At 44.2% G+C, this 24,730-nt stretch overlaps 1 protein-coding gene across 5 annotated transcripts; it reads left to right on the top strand.

Annotated features, from left to right (window-relative positions):
- Window positions 1–548: 548 nt before the first annotated feature.
- On the top strand, window positions 549–20,713 carry Lrrc42 (leucine rich repeat containing 42). Of its 5 annotated transcripts, XM_036179473.1 has the most exons (9): window positions 549–705; window positions 1,963–2,058; window positions 5,813–6,296; window positions 13,281–13,412; window positions 14,486–14,604; window positions 15,943–16,031; window positions 16,433–16,546; window positions 19,532–19,616; window positions 20,243–20,713. In XM_036179473.1, exons 3-9 carry the CDS (start codon window positions 5,827–5,829, stop codon window positions 20,494–20,496), a joined length of 1,263 nt encoding a protein of 420 aa, XP_036035366.1. In that variant the 5' UTR covers window positions 549–705; window positions 1,963–2,058; window positions 5,813–5,826; the 3' UTR covers window positions 20,497–20,713. The 5 variants fall into 5 exon arrangements, with proteins under 5 accessions (XP_036035366.1, XP_036035365.1, XP_036035367.1 ...); XM_036179472.1 differs by lacking the exon at window positions 1,963–2,058; XM_036179474.1 differs by lacking the exons at window positions 549–705; window positions 1,963–2,058 and adding an exon at window positions 862–884.
- The last annotated feature ends 4,017 nt before the right edge of the window (window positions 20,714–24,730 follow it).

The following is a 24,730-nucleotide window of genomic DNA, read 5'->3' as shown; positions in this document are numbered from 1 at the left end:
GCCCCGCCCTACCCCGCCTCGCCCCGCCCCCGCCGAGTTCCCAGGCGCGCGCCCGGCGCAGCTCCGCCCCGCCCTCCTCCCGGCACTGGACCCGCCCAGATGCGCCACCTCGCTCGCTCGCTCGCTCGTGCGCGCGCCTCTCCTCGGGACTTCCCTTACCCGGCTCGGCGACGCCTCGGCGGGGGGGGGGGGGGGTGGGTGTTCTCCCCCCACCCCCCGCAGAAGCCTCAGGGGACACGCCCCCGCGCGGGCACGCACGCACAACGCACGCGCACGGCCCGGCCCCGCCCCTCCCTCCCAGCCTCCCCGCTACTACCCAGCGCACTCTCAGACCCCTACGGTCCCACCCCACTCCCGGCCCCGCCCCGCCCCGCCCCGGCCCCGCCCACCTCCAACCCAGGCCCCGCCCCTCATGCCGGCCCCGCGCACGCGCGCCTACCCAGCCGAGGCCTCCCCACACCCCCGCCCCGCTGGTCCCGCGGTCCCGCGGCGCCAGGTCGCCCCCAGCTCCTCCCTCTTGCCACCCTCTGTGTGTGTGTGTGTGTGTGTGTGTGTGTGTGTGTGTGTGTGTGTGTGTGTGTGTGTGTCCCACCCTCACGGGCTTTGTGGCCTAGGTGCCGAGCCGCTTCCTGGTCAGCCGCGCTGTGGAGGAGGAAGGAGCCACCGGTGAGGTGCTGCCGCTCGCTGCCCCGGGCAGGGGCACAGGTAGGTGGCGGCCGCGGGCAGGGCCGCTCGCCGAGCCGCGGGCAGCGCGTGGGGGCGGGGGCGGGCCGAGTGTGAGGGGCTGGGGGAGGGGAAGGCCCTAGGGACGAGGTGGAGCCCGCGGAGGGAGAGGTGGGAGGGTGTCGGAGGTGGGCTGGAGGGTGGGGCCGGCGGTGTGTGCGGTGAGTGTGAGGGTGAGAATGAGGGTTCCGGGCGGGAGGGGGCACGCGTTTAGCTTGGGTGGACTTGGGGAGAGGCTTGGGGGGAGCTGGGGAGGGGGGTAAAGAAACGGGGTGGAGGCGTGCACCGAGGGCAGGGGCTGGGATCGGAGCCGGGGGGGGGGGGGGGCCTGGGGGCAGGGAGGAAACTAGGGGAGGCTGTGGATTGTGAAGTTGGGCACCGGGAGGCGTGAAGAAAGGGGGTTGAGAAGGGGGGAGACGCAGAACCGGGCAGGAGGTGGAGAGACCGGGGTGCCCAGAGGAACCCCGGTGCTGCGAGGAAGGGGGCTGAAGAGGGCGCGGGGAGGCGGGTGGAGGTGGGGTTGAGTCTGGAGGCCCGGTCCGGGGCCGAATTTTGAGGGGCACAGAAGAGTCTGAGGTGTGAGAGGAAGATGGGTGGAAGACCTGGGGGTGGTGAATCGGCAAAGTTAGAATGGGGGGGTTGATTATTTATTTATTTATTTTGTATGGAAAGCTGTGGAGACGTGGAGCGATCGGCTTGCTCTTGGGGAAAGTCGGGGCCTGGGGTGAGTTTCTGCAGCTTGGGGGAGAGAGCAGGTAGGGAAGTGCAAGTTACAGGGGAAAAGAAAAAAGAAGTGGTGGCAAATTGAATAATGGCGGTGACACAACAATGAAAGTGGATTGTCGGTTGATTAGAGATAGTTTAGAACTACTTTCTCTTCGGATGTATGTCAAGAAAAAGTCTTTAAAGGCCACTCCGTTTTCAAAAGAACCAAAGGTGTCTGCAGTCTTGAGATGAAGGTCATGGGTTGACAGATGTTTTCCTGGTGTGTGGATATGGCGGATTTCTGCCCTGGCAGAGAGGAGGAGGAACGCCTCATCCTTAAGACAGCCCTGGGTCTGTTTCCACCCACTCGTTCCTCAGATGACCACTGTTTCTGTTTTCTGATATATCCCCCGCCCGCCTAACCCCCACTTTGAGCCAGTGTGTGAGTACCACAGAGATCAGATGGCCGGTGAGATTAGTTTGGAGTGTTTTGAAAACATTTTTAAGGTTGGGTGTCATATTTTTATTCTTGAGGTACAGCATCATGCAAGTGGAAAGATCTTGTGCTTTGGAGTCCTACAGCCCTGTGATTGAATCCAGGCTGTGTCACTCAGCAGTTGTGAGCCTTAAGTAAGTTACTTCATTTCTCTGAGACTCTTCATCCATTAAGAGACTGTACTGACCTCATAGGATCAGTGACTGCATGACATCATTTTATGTTGTATCTAACAGTGCTTGCCAGCTGGTAGGTACACAATAAATCGGAGTTTTCAGTCACATCTGGTGTCATTAACATTGGTCATTCTTTGGCCTATTTAGGAGATTGTTAACCTGTCTACTAAGGTTGGGTGTTCGTTTTGATTTTGTTGGGGTTTTTCCCCCCTTCAAATTAACCAGAGACTCAGCTCACAGTTTAAACACTATTATCCTGTTGCCTTCTCTCTTCTCTCTCCCTGTTCACCTGACTGGGATAATTATTATGCTTTTTGCTTGTAAACTGGCTTTAAGGTTTAAGAAACTGTCATGTTTAGTTATCAATTATTTTATCTTGTCTCTCACTTAAAGAAGTTGTAGAGAATTGAACTTTTAATGTACTAAGGCTGTGTTTCATTTATTTGAAGAAATGATGTGCTTGTGCTACCTTTAGTGTCACCTATGGTAATGCACTATTGTGTGTATTTGTATGCTGTTAGGTTAGGGCACAGAGCTGCTTCTCTGTGGTAGGCTGGAAGACCACCAGACTGCCTGTCACTGATAGTCTGATGTAGAGCTACAAGAGATCTACACTGGACATTGTTATTCTTACAGATAGCTATTATCTTAATTTTCCAGTTTGAATGAGTACCCTCCCCCAAGCAAGAAAAGGCTCGCCCTCCCCCCCCCCCAGGGTTTCTCTGTTAGCTTTGCGCCTTTCCTGGATCTCACTTGGTAGACCAGGCTGGCCTCGAACTCGCAAAGATCTGCCTGCCTCTGCCTCCCGAATGCCGGGGGATAAAGGCGTGCGCCACTACAGCCTGGCAAGGCTCGGACTCTTAAGGGGTCAGTTTGTAATAGGCTACTGTGAACAATATCCAGTATAGAAGGTTTACCCTTTATGGTTCTTAAAGTTGAAAGTTCATTCATTGAATCCTTAGGTCATTTTATAGTACCTCACAAACTTCAGGAAGTGCCTTATTGGGAGACTGCAGGATGCTTTAAAAAGAAAGAAAGAAAGAAAGAAAAAAGGTACCATGAATCTCTAACTAAGGGTAGTTCTTCAAATACTATAATTGAAGAAAGCAAAGCCTTGGAGTACTGCCTGGACAAATGATGTAGATTTACTCTTAAGGAAATGCTGAATTTTTTATTTTTTTATTTTTTTGTCATTTAAAGGAATACAATTTGAGGGCTAGTCTAAAGATATGATATAGTCAGAACTGCTCCCTTTTTTTGAAAATGATTCTTAGAAGGTAAAGCTGCCAGGATTTGGGGCAGAGTAAGGGATTAGCATCCACACTCTGGTCCCAACCTACTTGTGCCCTCTGCTGGATGGAATCACACTCCTAATTTTCATGAATTCTTGTCATCCCTTCGTTCATTTTACTCCAGAGTTTGTGGAAGGTTATTGTTAGAGATGAGGATTGAGAGCAGTGCATATATGTTTGAAACCAGTGTGGACTGTATAGTAAGTTCAGGACGCTCTCAAATGGTTATAATGATAAAACGTTTTCTTTCCTTTATTCACTCATTTATACTTTTTATTTTTTTATTTTTTGTCTGAGTATCAAGTAATTTTTTTTTCGGACCGTACCTAATACCTACTTTCTGATACTTAGGTGGAGTGGCTTCTGAAGATCTACTCTTAAAGATTAAAGATCAAAGGATGTTTTCTTTTTCTCCTGGTTAGGATTAAGGTCTGTGAGATTGAAGGGGCCAAATACTTCTTGCCCCTGCTGAAAGAAGTGCTTAAAAGAAATGGGAGGGGGCATCTCTTCAGCAGCAGCAGACTCTGAATGCTGGCAAGAGAAGAGCATGGAGGGTTAGAGCTGGCACTACTGCAAGACTTTTTTTAAACTGATTTTTACTTGAGTTGTTTTGTTTTTCTCCCTTGGTAGTACCAGTAGCAATACAGCCCCATCATCTGCTCTGCTTCTACCACCTGCAGAAGGGCTGACAAGTGGGGGGAGGAGCTTGCAGCTGTTGCCTGGAAGAGGAGCTGGCTCCTAGCAACAGTATCAGAGCACTAAATCTGCCCCTTTGAGGTCTCATGCATTTCAGCACATAGCTGTTGAGTGCTTACTCAGTACTAAGCACCGTGTTAGGCCTGACTAAGAGATAAATCAAGTGCCTTTCCTTCAAAGAACTCACAGTTTGGATACAAGTGAACATAGTACATAGTGCTAAGTGTTGTGTAGTAGGAAACACTGGGTGCTCTGGGAAAACAAGACAGGCATGGACTGGTACAGGGGTTGGAGAAGTTTCCCAGGAGAATGGTGAGTGATGGTTGAGCTGAATGTTAAAGATGGGCAGGAAATAGCTAGGTCAGGCATAACAACCAAAGGCAGTAAACTAAGCCCATTCCAATGGGTCGAGTGAGTGGCCAGTTTACCCCTTTAGTGTTGGCAGGGCCACAGAGTAGGACATAGTGGATGAGCCAGAAAGGATGAGGCTCCAGGGCTAGGCTGGGCTCTCTTTTCTGCTGTACTTTATACGCATAATTATTCTCGGAAGAAAAATGGATAGTAGTGACTCCCACAAAAAGGATCATTGTTTGATCTCCAGAGACTCAGCATTTTTGTCATTCACTTAATTGTTTGCTGACACTTGTAAGTGGCTTCAGGGTGACATTGTAGGCACTGCTACAGAAGCTGAGTTCACTTTAAAAGTCAATCAGAAAGGACCAAAAAGTCCTTTAGAAATACTGACAGGCCTACATTGTATTAAAATTCATGTTCTTTCCTTTCTTGTTGCAGAAGTGATAATCTGATGCCTTCACTTTACTTAACATAGCAGTTTCTCATGTAATTTGAAATCTCATTTATCTAAGGAAACAAATATTTTTTACAATTAATTCTTGGGTGCATAATGTCACCAACATGACTGAAGAAACACTAAACTGCTTTTTTTTTTTTTTAACTTATCTCAGAGTACTCTAACAGAACCTGAATAGATCTGACACTCTCAAGGACTATAACTTTATTTAGCCTTTTTTTTTTGGGGGGGGGTCTTTACTTGTAAATTCAACATCCTGTTGCTTGTGGTTTACCTAAGGCTTATGGAACTAAACTAGTTCCGTAATATTCTCCCCAGAGGCTGTAATGTGCCAGAGTCCTGTTACGGAGTCTGGATGAATTAAATGTGGTCTTTTTCTCTGTGTGCAAAACAGCAAAGACGGGCCCAGAAGCAAATCAATAGGACAGTGAGCCAAGTGCAACAAAGAGCTGTGTGGACGGTGCCAGAGTAGCAAGGGAGTTACTTACTTCTATCTTCTTTTCTGTGTGTAGACAGTTGTAATTGCAACATTTCAATGGCTTCATAATACCTGATAAAATGGAGTATATACTTTATTTTCTAACACTTCAGTGTTGGACATTTAGGATGTTCCTATTGCTCTGCTAACAGAAACTGCTGCTGTGACTTTACTTGTGAAAGAATTGTTGCTGGCATTTTTAGTAACTTCCGAGTGAATTTTAGAAATGAAAATTGAGCTTAAAATTCTGAAAGATGAGTAGATTACTAAGTCGTGAGAACAGTGCAGAAGAGGCACTTCAGGTAGAAACAGTGGGTGCCTCATAGTGACAAAGTTCTCAGCACCTGGTGAGTTTTGCTTTTACCATAAAGCTGTGGGCATAGCAAGGTGAAGTTCATGTTGCAGATAACATTTTAATTGGATTTGCTTTTACAGTTGAAATCAAGGCAATGGCTTACTACCTCAACTCACAAACCCACGTGGATCCAGGGCCTGTCTATGTTCGTGAAAATGGGCAGCTACACATGGTCAATCTGGCTCTGGATGGTGTTAAGAACAGCCTGCAGAAGCCACGGCCTTTCAGACTCTTTCCCAAAGGCTTTTCTGTGGAACTGTGCATGAACAGGGAAGACACTGCACAGAAAGAGAAGACTGATCACTTCATCTTCACATACACCCGTGAGGGGAATCTACGCTACTCTGCCAAATCCCTCTTCAGCCTGGTGTTGGGCTTCATCTCTGACAATGTTGATCACATTGATTCCCTTATTGGCTTTCCTGAGCAGATTGCTGAAAAGCTATTTTCTGCTGCTGAAGCCAGACAGAAATTCACAGAGCCAGGTGCAGGGCTCAGGGCCTTACAGAAGTTCACTGAGGCCTATGGGAGTCTGGTGCTTTGCTCACTGTGCTTAAGAAACAGGTGGGTATTCTCATTAGGATATTCGAGTACTTCAGTGGATATGTTTATCCAGTCAAGCTCCAGGCTTAGTGGGCTCATAAACTCTGCCAACAGGCAGTACTTTCAATTTCAAATTTAAACATTAAAAGTATAGGCCATTTTGAGGGAGGGGGAAAATCACTGACTGTCTTTCCTCTTTTCCTACAACATTTAGCCCTATTTTGAAAATGTTCTGTAAGGATTAGGTGACTGCCACATCTCTTTCAATAGATAAAAATACTTTGCAACCAACTTCTCTCTCTCTTTTCTTTTCCTTTTTTTCCCCCCCATTTGAGATATGGTCTTGCTATATTACCCAGGCTGGTATAGAACAATTGGACTTGCCTGGTGGTGGTGATACATGCCTTTAATCCCAGCTCTCGGGAGGCAGAGGCAAGTAGATTCAAGGCTAGCCAGGGCTACACAGAGAAACCCTGTCTCAGAAAACAAAACAAATAACAAAACATAATTGGGCCCAAACTGTCGTCCTCCTCACCTTTTTAAGTACAAGTGTATACCGTCATGCTCCCTTGGAGTCAACTTTTGCCATAAGAGAATACAGACAAGATATGAAAGACAAGATATGATCTGCCAAATATCTCTTAGTATACCATTGGGAATGTGAAGGTTAGTACTCAGAATTCTTGATCCTGTTTCAGTTTTAAGAATACTAGATATTGAGTATTAGACTAAAAAGTAACATTTAAAAATGTGTGATTATAATTTCAAATATCCTAAAGTTTAGAAATGCTCAGGTAAGTTACCAGCACCCAGACCTGTCTCCTTACAAAGCAGATTTTTCTTTTGTGACTGACTTGCCTTTGGTATTATACTTTTGTGTATTCAGTTAAAATACTTATTTCACTGTCATTTAAGAAAACTTTGAGAACATCTACTAGTTTTAAAAGAGTAGAACATACCCCAGCAAACAGTTCAAACAAGAGCACAAGAGAGAAGAGTGTAACATCTTTCTCTTTTCCTGGTTCCTCTCCCAGAGACCAGTCACTGTCTTTTTTTCTTTTTGATTACTAAAGAGATACTCTGAACATTTACATATCTCTCTCTCTCTCTTTCTCTCTTTCTTGGCTTTCTAGTTTGTCAGATTGAAAATATACAAGACTGCATGCTTCATATACCTATGTACCTTTCTTTACAATTTGAAACTCATTTATGATTTATAATCAGTATTTTAGACTTAGTTTTGTAACGTACCATCTGGAGTTTTTTGTGATTAAAAGGCAGTTTGCTGTTAGTTCATTTTTTGTGTGTGTGGTTCTAAAGATCCTATCCAGATCTTTTTTATATGAGTTAAGTGTTCTGAGACACATTTCCCCAGCCCACCAATTTACCATTAAGATAAATATGACCTATAAAATGAGGTCAAACAAAAGGTATACAGTAAAAGAGAGAAAGCCATCCCAGAAAATACAAGATAAAACTCATAAAACATGAAGAAAAACATAACTAGTCTTATTTAGTTGGGTCATGGAGTTTATGATTTCACCCAAGGTCAGGTCACATATTGCTCTAAAAAGACAAGGCCTAAGGACACACAGAGCAGAACCTTGGACTTCCATGAAGCAGGCATTTCCTGAAAGCTCTGTCTGCTATGGCCTCAGTTGTGGCAGGACATGGGACTGCTGCCAGTGTAAAGAAAACACTTCTCTTGCTAAGTGACAAAGCCAGTTTATTCCACATTTTATCCCCCACCCCACCCCATTCCTTCCTTCCTTGGTAGGATCTTGTACTAGCTCAAGTTGGCCTATACTGCCAATCTCCTGCCTTAGCCTCCTGGGTGCTATTATAGGCATGGGCCGCCTTGTAGTGCCTCACTTCTTCACTTTTATTTCAAGTTATTTATGTTTATTGTAGAAAATTAGAAAGGTAAAAAATAAAAATTATGTATAGAAATTCCATATTTGAGAATATATAAGACTAAAATTAAATTTTTTATAATCCCACCACAGCAATAATATTCAAATACATAGTTTTATTCACTTGAGAGCATAAGCTCTTCAACTGGTATTCTACTTCCTTACTTTCCCCAGTATTTTTACAGCCTAAATGTTTCCCATGGTTTTGAAAATGCTATTTGTCCCTATTATTCTGTAGTCTGATCGGTTAGATTGTGAAAATATCACTAATTCACATTTGATGAGCATATAAATAATGTAACAGCTCCAGTACCAAAATAAGTGTAACATTTCTGGAAAGTAGTTTGGCAGTATAGAGAGCCCTAAAAACAGCCACACAACTTGTTCACCCAATGGTTCACTTTATTTGTTTGCTTTGGTTTTTGAGACAAGGTCTCACTGTGAGGCTGTGCTTGCACCTCCATGTAAATCCAGCTGGCCTCAAAATCATGGCTGATCCTCCTCCTCCTTCTCTGACTGAGAGTACAGGCATGCATCACCATTCTTGGCCCATAATTCTACTTATTAAGACTATCTTGGCAGGTATGATGACCATCCTATAAAGTAGCATTACAGGGGAAATCTGGGCTCCAAGAAGGTGATTATTACAGATGATGTTACACAGGGAGAGGAGTCAACCTTGTTGTTTCTCTTCTTTCTTCTGGGCTTCAAGCAAAGACAGGAGCTGAAACACACGTGACAGAAGAAAGAGCCTCTCTTGTGAGCCCAGTCATGTAGTTAGAGTTTTCCTGCCTGGCCCAGAGTCAGGACAAATCTCTCTCACCTGCCAGGCCCATAGATGCTCAGACCCAACCAAGAAAGCACACAGAAACTTATATTGCTTACAAAATGTATGTCCATGGCAGGCTGCTTGTTATCTACCTTTTCTATCTTAAATTAACCCATTTCTGTTAGTCTATACTTTGCCACGTGGCTTGTGGCTTACCGGTGTCTTTACATGTTGCTTCTCATGGCAGCGGCTGGCAGTGTCTCTCTCTAGCCTTCTACTTCCCAGAATCCTCTTCTCTCTTGTCCCGCCTATACTTCCTGCCTAGCCACTGGCCAAACAGCATTTTATTTGTACAGAGCGATATCCACAGCACAGTCATGATGGCGTACAGTTGCAGTTGTAGCACTCACAAGGCAGAAGCAGAAGGCTGAGGAGTTCATGGCCAGCTTGGGCTACATAGTGAGGTCTTGCTTAAAAGTAACTTAATCTAGACGTGGTATCCCATACCTTTAATCCCAGCATTCAGGAGACAGAGGCAGGCATGAATTCCAGGTCAGCTTGGGCTACATAAGGAGTTCTAGGACAGCCCAGGCTACATAGTGAGATCTCATCTCAAAAAAGAAAAAAAATAATAATTATTTTAAAAATCTCTTCAATGTAATAACAATATTATTTGTAGCAGTGAAAAGCTGAAAGCTAGAGAATTTGCTAAGCAGATTATGGTACAGTCAGATAAGGAAGTTAAGATAATATTCTAAGATAATTTAAATGATGTATTAAAATGTTGAAAATGTGATAGATGAGAAAAATGAACCTAAGCATAGTGATTCACACCTATAATCCCAGCAGTCAAGAGGCTGAGGGCAGGAAGATTGCAGTGAGTTTGAGTAAGCTGTAGAACCAGTACATGACCAAACAACTATGTAGCAAAACCCCATTTCTATGATTTTAAAACATTTTTTTAGGCAAATGGGTTTTTTTTTTTATTATTTTGGTTTTTTGAGACAGGGTGTCTCTGTGTAGCCCTGGCTGTCCTGGAACTCACTCTGAAGACCAGGCTGGTCCTGAACTCAGAGATCCGCCTGCCTCTGCCTCCCCAGTGCTGTGATAAAGGCATGTATCACCATGCCCAGCTGCAAATGGACTTTTTAGAAAACTGTTACTATATGTGTGAGTAGGTACATGTGTACCATGGTATGTACAATGTGCTGCACACACATTGAGACTAGAGTATTGACATAGATCTCAGGTATTTTACTTCAGTCCTGAGACCTTAATGGCAAGTGCTTTACCCACTAGGCCATCTTGCTGGCCATATTCCATTTTTTGTTGTTTTGAGACAGGGTTTCTCTGTCTTCCATCTGGCTGTCCCAGAACTCACTTTGTAGGCCATTCTGGCCAGGACTCATAGAGATTCACCTGACTTTATTACCTCCTGAGTGCTTAGATCAAAGGCATGATCCACCACACCAGGCCAGATTCCATTTTTTAAAACATTGATTTTTGTTTTTTTGGCTGGGCGATGCACTCGGGAGGCAGAGCCAGGCAGATCTTTCTGAGTTCGAGGCCAGCCTGGTCTACAGAGTGAGTTCCAGGAAAGGCGCAAAGCTACACAGAGAAACCCTGTCTCAAAAAAAAAAATTAATTAATTTTTTTCATGTACTAATGATTAAATTCAGGGTAATTTGGGATGACTTAAATTTTTTTTATTTTAACCCTAAATTTTGTTTTGAAAATATTTTTGTATATTGTTGAAAGAAAACCTAATGTCTGGTTTTATTTTTTCTTTGTACTTTTGTAGTTTCTTAATCTCTTCCCCATTTACCTTATGAGCATATGTTTATAATAGAATATAGGGAACATTTTCAGCATAATATTTTGGATTGTGTTTTGTTAAAGTGATTCCAAACTTTGCATTTTTACTCAGGTACAAATGAGTTTTCAGTGACTACCCAGAAGAACATCAGAGAACAGCAGCTGTGGGGATGTGTTTGCACCCCAGAGCTGCTGCGGCAGAGGATGTACTGACACAAAGGGTCAGGCCAAGGGGAAGGACTTTAAGAAAATAATTGAAAGTAAGAGAATCAGGCAGGTGAGACACTTGTTTGTGGTCTTGGTGTTAGGCCAGAAGCTGCCTGCCAAAAGAGAAGCAGTGTCTTTGCAGCTGGGCTCCAGCTGCACCAAACTCTCCTCCCCGTAGTTTAATCCTAATGGTCATAGAGAGCAAGTGTATTTTCCTTAGAATACCATCCTATGTTAATCAAGTAGTAATAGTCACTATTTAAAGGTGGTCCATAGGATGCCATGTACTTCTTAATAATTCTGGAAAGAAAGAATGGGAAGATGCAGTTTATAGCTGGAAAAACTGAAGCTCAGAAGGGTTAAGTGATGGAGCAAGAAATTAAAGCTGTTAGAATACAAACTGGGGCCAGCAGGATGGCTCAGTGAGTAAAGAAAGGCACTTACCTCCCAATGATTCAAGCCTGACAACTGGAGTTTGACCCCTGCAGCCCACATAAACATGGAAGGACCAACTCCTCTCATTCTCTCACCACCCCCATCTCCCTCCCTCTCTCTCTCTCTCTTTCTCTCTCTCTCTGCCCACAATACAGTAAAAAGAATTGAAACTCAGGCCTCTGACATGTATGTGCTGTGTTGTTTCTCTACTGTGTGGGCCTTCGAAGGTCGTTTGGAATACTAGCTGCAAACAAGAATCTGGAGCCTTATGTCCTAGATTAGCATTTAGTACTTACTGTCTGTGCCTAGAATGTTGCTCCTTAGCCTTGAGTTCCGTAATGTTTCTTTTTTTCTTTTCTTTTCTTTTCTTTTCTTTTCTTTTTGTTTGTTTGTTTGTTTGTTTGTTCTTCGAGACAGGGTTTCTCTGTGTAGCTTTGCACCTTTCCTGGAACTCGCTTTGTAGACCAGGCTGGCCTTGAACTCACAGAGATCTGCCTGGCTCTGCCTTCCGAGTGCTGGGATTAAAGGCATGCACCACCACCACCTGGCCCGTAATGTTTCTTAATCACATTACACAGTATCATGTTCTTCACCCTTATTTCAGAATTATTAAAAATCTTTTGGTAATTGATGTAAGGATGTGTATTTTCCTTTCTCTAATTGCCAGTAATCCCCTAAATTCCCATTAACACACTTCAATACTGTGATTGGAAGGTAGAAAACAGCTTTATTTACAGTGCAACCTTAGCAGTCTGAGTAAGTAAGCAAGCTTTCTTGTGTCCCAGGATGAGCAGCTGTCTCCGGTCATATTAAACTTTTCAATTTAAAGAGGGTCCCAGTACCTCGAACCGTCTACTCAGTAGGTCAGTTTGAGTAGCAGTAATTTCAGTTGGCTATAGGAAGGAAAGAGTTTGACCCCACTCTTCCCTTCTGAGTATCCATCCTGGTTTGGCAGTGAAGATCCTGCTGAGTGAGAGAGCTGTACTCTCGCTAACCCTAGCATACTCTTCTGTGTAGAAACTTCAGACCTCCAAGAGGGTAGCAGATGGGAAGTAGATGCTCTTGCACTGTCAGGCTTCCCTGGTATCTTAGGAACTCCTTCTCTCCTGTTCCTGTCGTATCAAATCCCTTTCATTTTCCCCACCGACCTCATTAGAAATCGATGAAGAACTAAAAGGCAGGGCAGAACCCAGCCAGGCCATAGAATGCCATTTTGATCTTTCCTCTCCAGAGGCCGCCCTGCTGCTTCCTGAAAGCCGCTTGGCAAGGTGCTCCAGTGTCATGAAGGAGAGTCATGCTGCCACATACTTCCCCAGTAGTTAGAGTAACAGGGTTCCAGTGGTGTGGACAGGTGCTCAAGCTTGAGTTTCAGTAGGAAGATAAAATACAATCTGCTAGATAGCTTTTGAAATATTTTTGAGTCTATGCAGATTAAAGCTAGGGCTCATGCCTATAATTGAGGCAGGAGATTAGGAGTTCAAGGCCAGCCTAGATTATAAAGTGAGACCCTTCCTCAAAAGAAAAGAAGGAATGAGCAATTGAAATTTGTAGTATACTAAAGAGTTTGGAAATTCCCAGTGAAATCCCGGCACTACCACTAAGGTCTGACTAATTACAAACTATGTTTTTTCTTGTGGCTTGCCTTTGCTCATATACTTCTGTTTATTCAGAATGTTTATTCACCATCATGTACAAAGTCTTTCAAGGTATTTATTGATTAGCCCAACCCATGTGATGCAGTCATCAGTGATGTGAGCTTACTACATGGTACTCTGGGATGATGGCATGTTGACTGTGACACAGGGTCACAAATGGAAAGTTCTAAAAGATAAAGAGAAGCTATTGATTGCTCTCCAAACTGCACAGGTATTTGGTGATTGCAGAAAAACTTGAAGAGATTAAGTCTTTCCGGGAGCTGACCCGCCTGGATCTTTCATGTTGCAAGCTTGGAGATGAGCATGAACTTCTGGAACATCTGACCAATGAGGCTCTGTCTAGGTACCAGCCTGCTGTCACTTTAAATGATTGTTTTATTTTGAAAAGGATGATCCAATGGTATTATCTTAAGGAATGCCACTTAGTTTCCTGTGTTTATTTAATAATTGTTTTTCTAAAATACTTTCAACCTCTGTTTACTTGGTATAACAATATGGATTGGATAATGCTTAGGAAAGATAATTGATTTGTTCTTTTTTCTAAATAACCTTTATTGAAACCATCAGGCTTGAAAAATGTTGTCCCTTATTTGTCCATTCCTAGTTTATTACAGCAAGAGATAAAAATTGAGGCTGGACACCTGGCTCAGTGGGTGAAGTCACTTGTCACCAAGCCTGATGACTTGAGTTCATCCCTAGATTCCACATGGTAGAGAGAGAACCAACTCCCACAGTGGTCCTCTGACCCCCACACTTTTACCATGGCATATGCATCCCTCCCAGTGTCCACACACACAAAATAAATATATGTAACAAGAATTTGGGGGGCTGGAGAGATGGCTCCGTGGTTAAGAGCACCAACTGCTCTTCCAGAGGTCCTGAGTTCAATTCCCAGCAACCACATGGTGGCTCACAACCACTTATAATGAGATCTGGTGCCCTCTTCTGGCCTGCAGGGACACATGCAGGCAGAATATTGTATATATAATAAATAAATAAATCTTTAAAAAAAAGAATTTGGGACTGGAGAGATAGCTCAGTGGTTAAGTGTACTTGCTGCTTTGGAGAGGACCTGGGTTCAATTCCAACACCCACATAGTGGTTCACAACCATCTATAATTCCAGTTCCAGGGGATTCTTTGCCCTCTTCTAGCTTCCTGGTATCAGGTACACACATGGTGCACAGACGTGCATGCAGGCAAAACACTGAACACATAAAATTATTTTTAAAAATTTACCAAAGTTCAAGAACAGCAGCAGCAAGAAAGGACGGTTGAAAACGTAAGAGCTTAGTAGGATTTGGGTGGACTTTTATAATATTTGGAGATGGTGATACTTTATGTTTTAAGTGAAATGTTTCAAAGCATGTTCTCAAATAGCATTTTAGTGATACTCTGTATGGATTTGTTTCTCTAGTGTAACTCAGCTCCATTTGAAGGATAATTGCTTGTCTGATGCGGGCATTCGGAAAATGACAGCTCCCGTAAGAGTGATGAAAAGAGGCCTGGAGAATCTAACGCTCTTAGACTTATCTTGTAAGTTACGGGTAGTAATGTCTGGAGAAGAATGGCCTTAGGTCATCACCCCTCATTTGAGAGGATACAGGGCAAGCTGACCTTCTAGGAGCCATAGCAGTCTAGAAACAGGACTGAAGCCAGCAGCTCATGACTCCTGGCCCAGTGCCCTGAGCATCTTATCACACTTCCTGCAGGGAGGAAAAGGCTTTCCAGATTTCCCATGTCACTTAGTGTTTAGCCAACTCTTAGCCTTCTGTCACATTAAGAGCATACATAGGACATTTGCTGTACTTTGAGTCTCTGGTCCATGGTGTCTGTCATTTAGCTTCTTTTCATCAGTATTTATCTAACAAGAAGCTGAATAAATCCACTCTTGTAGTTATTTAAGATTAACCAGATCCTCTGGGCAGTGGTGGCACACACCTTTAATCCCACCACTTGGGAGACAGAGGCAGGTAGATTTCTGTGAGTTCAAGGCCAGCCTGGATTACAGAGTGAGTTCCAGGATGGCCAGTGATGTTACACAGAGAAACTCAGTATCAAAAAAAAAAAAAAAAAAGAAAAGAAAAAAGATTAACCAGATCCATTGACTCCAGTGTTAGGAAGTCAGCAGTTTGAGAGTCCAGTAATGGTCTGTGGCAAGGTAGGTTGGTTCCCAGTGTGTGGAAACTGCAGAGGCAAGGGCAGAGAAGTCTTGTGCCCTTGGCCAAGTTATTTGACTTCTCTGAGCCTTAGATTTGGCCTCTGTACAGTAGTAACATTATTGAATCCCCTGGAGTACCTCTCCAGGGAAGTTACCTCCTCAGTAAATACATTTTGAGTATCTGCTGCATAGCTGGCACAGTATATAGCATTCCTAGAGGAAATGGCTAAAGCAGCATTCTCTGATGTGAGAAGGTGATATATAAGAAAAGCTTCTGGAGGAAGACAAGAAAGTTAGAGGAGTAGTCCCTTTGTTTGAAAGTGCCTTGGAAGTCTTTTTAAACTAAACACGGATACCTTGACTTCAGATGTGAAATGGTGATGAGCAGAACATAGGAACCATTTCATTGGTTTCACGCAGCGCCAATGGACTATTTGGGCTGACAGTTTGATCATATATGTATATTCTTCTGCTCATCCAAATCCTAGACAGTTGGAGCTGTGAAGGGTCTAGTGTGACCGCTTCATGTTGTAAGCAGAGAAAAGAAAACCCTTATATTGAATTTGCAAATCTGTACAAGTCACACATTCTGTACTTTATAGCCTATTGTTATCTGGGCAGTTTTTTTGTTTGTTTTTGTTTTTTTTTCCTGAGTTTACTATGGGGGTTTACCAGCAGTTATGACAGAGTGCTACCCTATTTTTGATACCTAGGTAACCCTGAGATCACAGATGCTGGCATTGGATACCTATTTTCTTTTAGAAAACTGAACTGCTTAGATATCTCTGGAACAGGGCTAAAGGTAAGGCTTTGGGTTTCTTTCATTTTACAGATTATGATTTGATATTTTGCTTCTGTTAATTGGTGTTTAGGAAGAGCTAGTATTTATGATGGTCTTGTTTTGTTTTTGTTTTGCTTTTTTGAGATACAGTGTTATTATGTACTCTTTCCTAGGCTTGAATTTCCCATGTATCCCATGCTGGCCTCAAACTCATGGCAATCCTTAGCTTATTGAATACTGGGGTCACAGGCATATGTCACCATGCTCAGCTTGTTTGGAATTCATGATCATCCTGCCTCAGTCTCCCTAGTATTGGAATTACAAGTGTGTACCACCACACCTAATTTATGGTGGTCTTTGCTACTAAAAGCAAGTAAGAATTGGAAAATGTATTCATGTCTCTGGTGTTTCTCCCTCACTAGGATATCAAAGCCGTCAAGGACAAGCTCCAGACACACATAGGCCTTGTTCACTCCAAAGTGCCTTTGAAGGAATTTGATCATAGTAACTGCAAAACAGAGGGCTGGGCTGACCAGGTACTCCAGGCTTTTCACTACAGCGTTCCATTTGTACTCTAGGTACCTAAATAAGCACTAATCATTTCGGTACCCTGGGCTCAGTTGTAGTCTTCACCTTGATCAGCAATGGTGACAGACTGTTACTGACTCATCGACTTCAGGAGTTAGTACTGGATGTGGGATCTTCATACTTCCCTGCTATGGTTGGTAGACGGCCGTCATGCCTCAAATGCTACCTTATTCTACAAATGATTCAGGAAATAAATAAATTATGGCTTGCTATGTAAAAAAAAAAAAAAAAAAAATTAAAAAAGAAGAAGAAAATCTGATCTAACTGTTCTCTTTTTTTTTCTTCTTTCTTTTTTTTTTATTTTTATTTTTTATACATCAGCCATGGGTTCCCCTGTCCTCCCCGCTCCCGCCCCCCCAACTGCTCTCTTAACAGCTGTACTCCAGAGAGAATTAACTGGTGTCACACTGTAACCTGTTCAAATCTGACTCTTACCTTTCTTTTGGGCTTATTTCTTTCTCCTTTTTCATAGCCTTAGTGAGGAGCCTCTTGGTCTTTCTCTTGACGCTTGCCAGTGAAAGAACTGGGCTTTGACTCTCTTGACTTCATATTGCCCTTCTCCAGATTGGTAAAGTACAGCCTTGAATAGGAAGTCAGAAGGTACCAGGTCGATAGCAGCTCACCTGTGTGGGACACCTTCCCCTTCAGACACTTAACTGTTGTTTCCTGGTGGAAGCATGGTGACTTTGTCCTGAGTCCCTCCCTGGTTCTGAGCAGAAGGCATGATGGTGAACCTGCCCAGCTGCCTGAATATGTCATCACCCCTGTACATAGGAAGGGAGACCTGTGTCAGGTGTTTCAGACTGGGCATGTTGCAGTAACTGTCAGAGTAGAACCCAGGTTGCACCGTAGCACCCACAAACCTTGGACACATGTCTCTTGCCAAGACCTCCTGTAGGTTGGTAGCCAGGATCATGGGAAAGAGCATAGGTTGTGGAGTCAGAGACTGGAGAGTTCTGCTTCATAGATCCAACAGACCCATAAACTCAAAAAACTAGGATTTCTCTTTGGGTTTGGTAAAGATCAATTAAAACACCCAACACTGTGACCTCAGAGTAAGTTGATTGTGCCAGTGTGGCTTCCTGCCGTCACCTGGGACCTCCAGGGCTTCAGAGGGTGCTTTCCTGGCCTCCTCCTAAATCCTCTGCAGGAGCTCCAGCCTGACCCATCTTGAAGAGGGAGGCTGTCTAACAGGAGCCCACTTCCTTTTGTCTCCAAATTCCTTTCCTTCTCCAACCACATTCTACTTCCCTCCTTTCTAAAGGAAACAGCTATGCCAGTTTATTTCAGCGGTGAGCCCTTGCTTGTCTCTTTTTTCTTTCAGTTCTGTTCCTGACGGCCTTCAAGCTTCCTGTGTCATAGTTCCTATGTTCCCCTTGCTTCCTCACCACATCCTCAGTGTCACCCTCTGGTGGTGATTTCTTTCTGTGTGTAGATGTCAGCCATCCTTATTCGAGTGAGTTCCTCAGCCCAGTGCAGCTGTGTTCTGTCTGTTCCCAGCTCTCGACCTCTTGCTGCCTTCCCTTGCAGTCTGCTTTTAGCCTTTTCTTCTGTACGTTCAACGTCTCTGGAAGCTGCCAAGTCACCAGTGTTCACCTTCTGTGGCTTTCAGTGACTTTTAATATGAACACCATGCCTTAGGGTTTTTCTCTCTTAGCTGATTCCTCCTTTCTTTTCTCTTTTACACGTCTACTCCTCTGGTGATCTTAGGTTTCTCAGAATCCTGAAAGGATGACTCACATCTGTCAGAAACCATATGTATTCCCAAATATTATCTACAAGTTTCTTCCTGCACTTGAAGTCAGTTTATCCAAACTTGCTTTCTTTTTCTGTATTCACAGCTAACCCTTCTATTTCTGTTAGTGGAAGGATCGTGTCTTTATTTCCTACTAAATCACCAAATTGATTGGCTTTCCCTTAGATCAGTACTCATTTTCTATAACCAGGAAATATCATTGAAGGGTCCATAACTGATGTGTTCCAAGTGCTTTCTGCATGGTGGACAGCGATAGACCCTTCCTGTAATCCTTATAACAGCCCTGTGGTGTGCATGCTGTTACTAAGCTCTGTATAACAGGTCAAGACCCAGAAATTAAATCTAAAGCTAAGGGCCCTCTGGCTAGTAAATGTGCTCTTATGGTTTGTGATTTTTCTTTGTATCTTGAGTCTCACTGTGTATCCCAGGCTGGGCTCAGATTCACAATTCTGGAACTACAGTTGTACTCTACCATGCTAGGTCTGTATTATTAATACTTGAACTGCTCTGTATCCTGCAAGTATTTTTCCTCATTTACAGTCATTATGATTGTTACATTCCATTAGTAAGAAATATTAAATGCAAAATCCCTGTTACTCAAGATATGTTGAAATGATCATTTACTTTTCATTCTGTTATGTATAGTTTATATTCAGTCAAATTTCTAAAGAATTAGCAGTAGCTAATAAATAAAATTATGTTTGTAACAGTTGAGAATAGAAATTGAAGTACTGTGAGAATATAGAAATGTGGGCATTCTACACACATAGAGATGAGTTATTACAGACTTGTAATAATAATAATAAGGGCATAGAAGGGTCTGGGGGTATGTGCAAGTATTATAACAAGATTTTAGATTTTAGTGTTTAGTTTAAAGATGTGCAATTCAAGCAGTTGATTCCTACCTTAGAACAAGAATGGAACTGGCAAAGAGTGGGCTCAGCAGAGTGGCGTGAATCACACAGATCCATAGATCCATCGTGTTTGTGTGTCCTGTCTGACTCGATTCTTATAAACAAAATTTATCAATGGGTTTGTGTTGGGAAAGGGAGCAAAGACTAGCTCAAAAGTATAGTGCTTGTCTCCCTAGGACAGAGCAGAGGAGAAAAAAGGGAAGAGATCAAGGGGGGAGGAGAAAAGGTTTTGTTTGGGTTCAAATCTTTCCAATTCCTTTTAGATCGTTCTGCAGTGGGAGCGAGTGAGCGTGGAAGCTGTGCGGCAGCGGAAGGATGCAGAGCCTCGGAAGGCCGCTCAGTACTTCTGTGAGAAGTTCTCTATTTAAAACACTCAGCCTGTCTGCTCTCTGTGGAGACGTCAGTGTAGCAATATTGTCTGTGTGTGACCACTAAGACAGACCGTTCCCTTATCAGAGCTTGTAGTGTGAGCACCACAGAGGCAGGCGGTCAGCCTGGTCTACAGAGCGAGCTCCAGGACAGCCAGAACTACACTGAGAAACCCTGTCTTGAAAACCACCCCCCCAAAAAAAAAAAAAAAAAGAATCCTGGGAAATACCAGATACTATAGGGGCAGATCATGTGCCTCGGAGGGCACAGTCAAGTCTCAGTTTTGAAAGGAAATCGGGAGCCAACAACTTGTGAGCTTTGAGGGTATGCCTGACACTGACACATTTATTTCTGTGTCATTCTGTTTTCTATTCAGAGTTAGTTGAGAACATTGATTCTTGAGGTATTAGTTAGGCTCACTTAAAACCTAGTAAGCCCCTACCTCTCCCTCTGCCATGGTAGGGCATCCACCACCCTTGCTGCCAGGTACTCAGCCCAGACCACCCTAGGGCCTTGTCTTAGTCCTAGGCGGTGATCTGTCAGGCGTGGGCAGGCCCTAGCCCACCAGCCCAGAAAACTCACACTAGCCCTTGATATTCTTACAGATCAGAAACGAGCACTCTCAGAAGCCTCAAGGAAATGTCCCCTGGCAGACACCCACATGAACTCCTCTGGAAAACTCCAGTTCTATAGAGAGAAGGCTCCGGACTGCCATGGGCCGCTTTTGAGCCAAGAATCAAAGAGCAAGAAGAGAGCTTTCGAGGAGTCGGAGCAGGAGCAGAAGGCGCCACCACAGTCGGCCAAGCAGAAGTGTGTGTGTCTGGCCGCCGAAGACTGGGGCTTGCTGAGCTCCTACTGACTGACACAGACAGACAGACAGCCTCCCCTCACCTCAGCACATGAGGAGAGACTGCTGGTGGTCATCTTGTCTTCTGGTTTGGATTTACTTATGGCATTAGAATAGCAAGCAGATATTTCTACTTTTGTGGTGGGGGAGGGGGCTGCTATGGACGTCTGTAATCATTTCTAATGTATATTTTCAATACATAGTAATTTTTTCAAATAAACTCTTTTGCTCTCGTTGAGATCTGCTTGTGGATTGCAGATTGGAACCACATGAAGTAGCACCCTGTGAACTAACAGGTTTGGCACAATTTGTTCTGCTATAGTTTGGCACAGCTCACAGAACACAGATGTGTCTGAAGCTGCCCGATGGAATGCTGCCCTGGGCCATGCCCTAGCCTCATAGCCAGTGTAGATGAAACTAGCTGAAATGTGGAGCCTACAGCATTCAACCTCAAGTTAAGGGCCATGTTTAATGTCACAGAGCTTACAAGTGGAAATTAGAGTTTACACTCCTTTCTGTAAGCTGTAAAGCCCGTTATGCTACATTGCCTCTCAGCAGTAGTTAGCATTTATTGAAATCCCAGACTTTGAGGGTATTCATTAAGACCCGAGTGACGCTGGGCGTTGGTGGCGCACGCCTTTAATTCCAGCACTCAGGAGGCAGAGGCAGGCAGATCTCTCTGAGTTCCAGGCCAGCCTGGGATACCAAGTGAGTTCCAGGAAAGGCACCAAAACTACACAGAGACACCGTCTCAAAAAAAAACAACAAAAAAAAAAGTCCTGAGTGACTTACAACAGCCTTGGAAGTAACAGGGCAGTAGCTTTCCATCTTAAGACTTAGTGGAAAAGGCCCAGTAATAAATATTGTAGGTTTTTCAGGCCACAAATATTTTGTTACAAATATCCAGCTATACACAGTAAATAAATATGGCCGCCTGCCAATGCATTTTTTTTTTTACAAAGGTGGCTGACAAATAACCAGAATTTGGGTGTGTGCCACCACACCCGGGCTGCTTGTTAAAAAGCAGGTGCCTTGTGAGGACTGTGCAGTTGAGACAACTTAGCAGACAACTTGCTGGAGGGGATTACAGTCCTTTAGTCCCAGCACTTGGGAAACAGGCAGCTGCTGAATCTCTTGAGTTCAAGGCCAGCCTGGTTTACATAGTGAGTTCAAATATGACCAAGGCTACACAGAAGAACCTTGTCTCAAAAAAAAATAAATAAATAAATTCAACTTAAGCAGGTCTGGTATAGGCTTAAGATTCAGAGTTTCTAGTTGAGCACAGCATATACTTACCACCAAAATCTGGAGGTGGAGGCAAGAAGATTAGGAATTCAAGGCTAGCCTGTGCTACATTAAAGGAAAGATTCCAAGTTTCTAGCAGGCACCCATGTGATGCCAGTACCCCTCATTTGCAAACCATACTGAGTATCAAGGCTCTAACCCTAGCTGTATGAACACTGGACATTAAATAGCAAAGACTTCATTCCAGAAGCTTCAGTGCAGAATGCTTCCATTTTCGGGTGTTAATGACATGTTAAAATGGTGATGAGGGGCTGGAGAGATCGCTGGCTGCTCTTCAGAGGACCTGGGTTTAATTCCCAGCACCCGCATGGCAGCTCATAACTGTAACTCCAGTGCCAGGGGAACTGAAACCCTCATACCAATGTACATTAAAAAATAATTTTAAAAAATGGCAATGAAAAGTACTCTTGTGCAGGTGGTGGCACATGCCTGTAATCTCAGCACTTAGCAAACTGAGTCAGAGAATCAGGAAGAGTTCAAGGTCTTTTGTTTGTTTATTTTGAGACAGGGTTTCTCTGTAGCCTTAGCTGTCCTGGAACTCACAGAGATCCTCCTGCCTCTGCCTCCTGAGTGCTGGGATTAAAGGTGTGCACCTGCACCACCACCACCACCACCACCACCACCACCACCACCACCACCACCACCACCACCACCCACTCGTCTTCAAGGTCATTTTCAACTAGTGAGTTCCAGGCCTGCCTGGGCTATAAGAGACCTTATCTCAAAAAGGGGCGGTGAGGGGGTAGCGGGGAGGAAAGTGCCTGGTTTTACTTTTCTAATTGTGGCTACCAGAAAAATTTAGATGACATACATGCCTTGCATTTGGATTACATTTTATTTCTGTCTCTTCAACAGTTCTTAACCTTCCTAATGCTGTGACCCTTTAATACAGTTCCTCATGGTGTGGTGACCCCAACCATAAAAGTATTTCATTGCTACTTTATAACTGTATTTTGCTACTGTTATAAAGCAGCCCCCAAAGGGGTCACAGCCCATATGTTGAGAACTACTTCTCTAGACATGCCCACCTTTAAAGGGGTGTGAATGGCAAGACTTACAAGCAACTAAGGAAGGAGACCATATCTTAAGAGATCGAATGTTGGTTTGACATTTGGAAACACTCTGGAGGTTAGCCAAGCTATTAAAGGTAGGTCTGGGGTTTCATTCACTATTCAGAGCTATACAAGGTGCTGAGACCGTATGGATGACCGCCAACCAAGGGTCACAGCAAAAGCTCGGACTTGTAAAATTTGTAACAAGGCAAACACAGTGCATGTTACAGCTTGGCGGCTTTTTGTCATCTCAATGTTTGAGACACTATGTCTCAGTTTGTAGTCCAGCCTGCGATTATAAGTGGGCACCACCACACTAAGTTTAGGATCTTAGATGTGCCCAAAAGTTCAAGTGTGGAAAGCTTATTCCCTGACACTGTAGTGCTCACAGGCAGGCTTTGGGGGTGACTGGATCGTGAGGGTATTAATCTCATCAGTGGACTAACCCATTGTGGGTTTGGGGGTGACTGGATCGTGAGGGTATTAATCTCATCGGTGGACTAACCCACTGTGGGTTTGGGGGTGACTGGATCGTGAGGGTATTAATCTCATCGGTGGACTAACCCACTGTGGGTTTGGGGGTGACTGGATCGTGAGAGTATTAATCTCATCGGTGGACTAACCCACTGTGGGTTTGGGGGTGACTGGAGTCTGACAGAAAAGCCAGTGTTCTTCACTCACTTTATAGCAGTTGAGCCAAGCTGTTTTCATCTCACGTGGGGTAGCCACCAGAGACTGCTCAGACGTGGATTTAAGACTTTATAGAAAGTCTTTCTTAGACAGCTGGGGACTATACTGGGGGTTCAGGATCCCAGTGTAGCCCCAAGGCTTTCTCAAGGTGAGCTCTTAAACCATGTCCTCTCTTGACATACTTCAGTTAACAAGAACAGTTAGGCAGAAGCAGAACTGCAGAAGCCAAAAAGCAAGGTTGGTACATTTAGAGACTTCCAGAACTGTGGGCTTTGGTGTGTTAGGTCTTTTGTTTTAGTTCTGGCAGGTGGTGCTGTCTGTGTGCTGAGTGTTACAGCCTGAATGGTATTTCTGTCATGGAGTCAGTTGTGCTAAGGTCCAGAGGCTTATTAAGGTCTGGGGCCCTGCTACACATATTTTGTATGTGTAATATACTCTTCTGTTACACACCTGCCTTGGTATCCTGCCTCACTACAGACCTCAAAGCTCTGTCAAGCTTCAGTGGACTAAGACTTCTCAACTGTGAGTCATAGGTCCTCCCTTAGGGGAAGAAGTGTGTGTGTGTGTGTGTGTGGTGTGTGTGTTCCCAGAGCTGAGGGCCGAACCCAGGGCCTTGTGCTTGCTAGGCAAGCAATCTACCACAGAGCTAAATCCCCAGTCCCCTTGTTTTGTGTTTAAGATAGTATCTTACTAGCCGGGCAGTGGTGGTGCATGCCTGTAATCCCAGCACTCGGGAGGCAGAGGCAGGTGGATCTCTGTGAATTTGAGGCCAGCCTGGTCTGCAGGTCTGCAGAGCTAGTCCAGGACAGGCTCCAAAGAAAGAAAAAAAAAAGATAGTTTCTTACTATGTAATCCACCCTTGCCTAGAACTCAGTATGTATGTAGTTAGGACTGAATTCAAATAGCCCTGTTGTTTTTCATTAAAGTCAGTAGCTGCCCCTTAAGCAACTGCTGTCCTAATCGGCCATTGCAACTCTGCAGCTAGCAGCATCGGCTCTGTCAGGGCCACTAAAGAAAACTTTACCTATAGCTCTATCCCTCTGTGGAACTCAGGAGTCAAAGGTTGAGGCTGAATAGCAAGTAACTAACCTTTTCTCCTAGCTCGAGGCTCCCCAAAGCAGCCGCATCCTTCTGCTCAGCCCCTACTTAAGAACCCTAGCGGGGTTGGGGATTTAGCTCAGTGGTAGAGCATTTGCTAG

Source organism: Onychomys torridus, chromosome 2 (assembly GCF_903995425.1).
Source record: "Onychomys torridus chromosome 2, mOncTor1.1, whole genome shotgun sequence".
In the NCBI taxonomy this organism is placed as follows: Eukaryota; Metazoa; Chordata; class Mammalia; order Rodentia; family Cricetidae; genus Onychomys; species Onychomys torridus.
The sequence above is the reverse complement of the archived record's forward strand: the minus strand, read 5'-3'. Positions and strand labels throughout refer to the sequence as shown.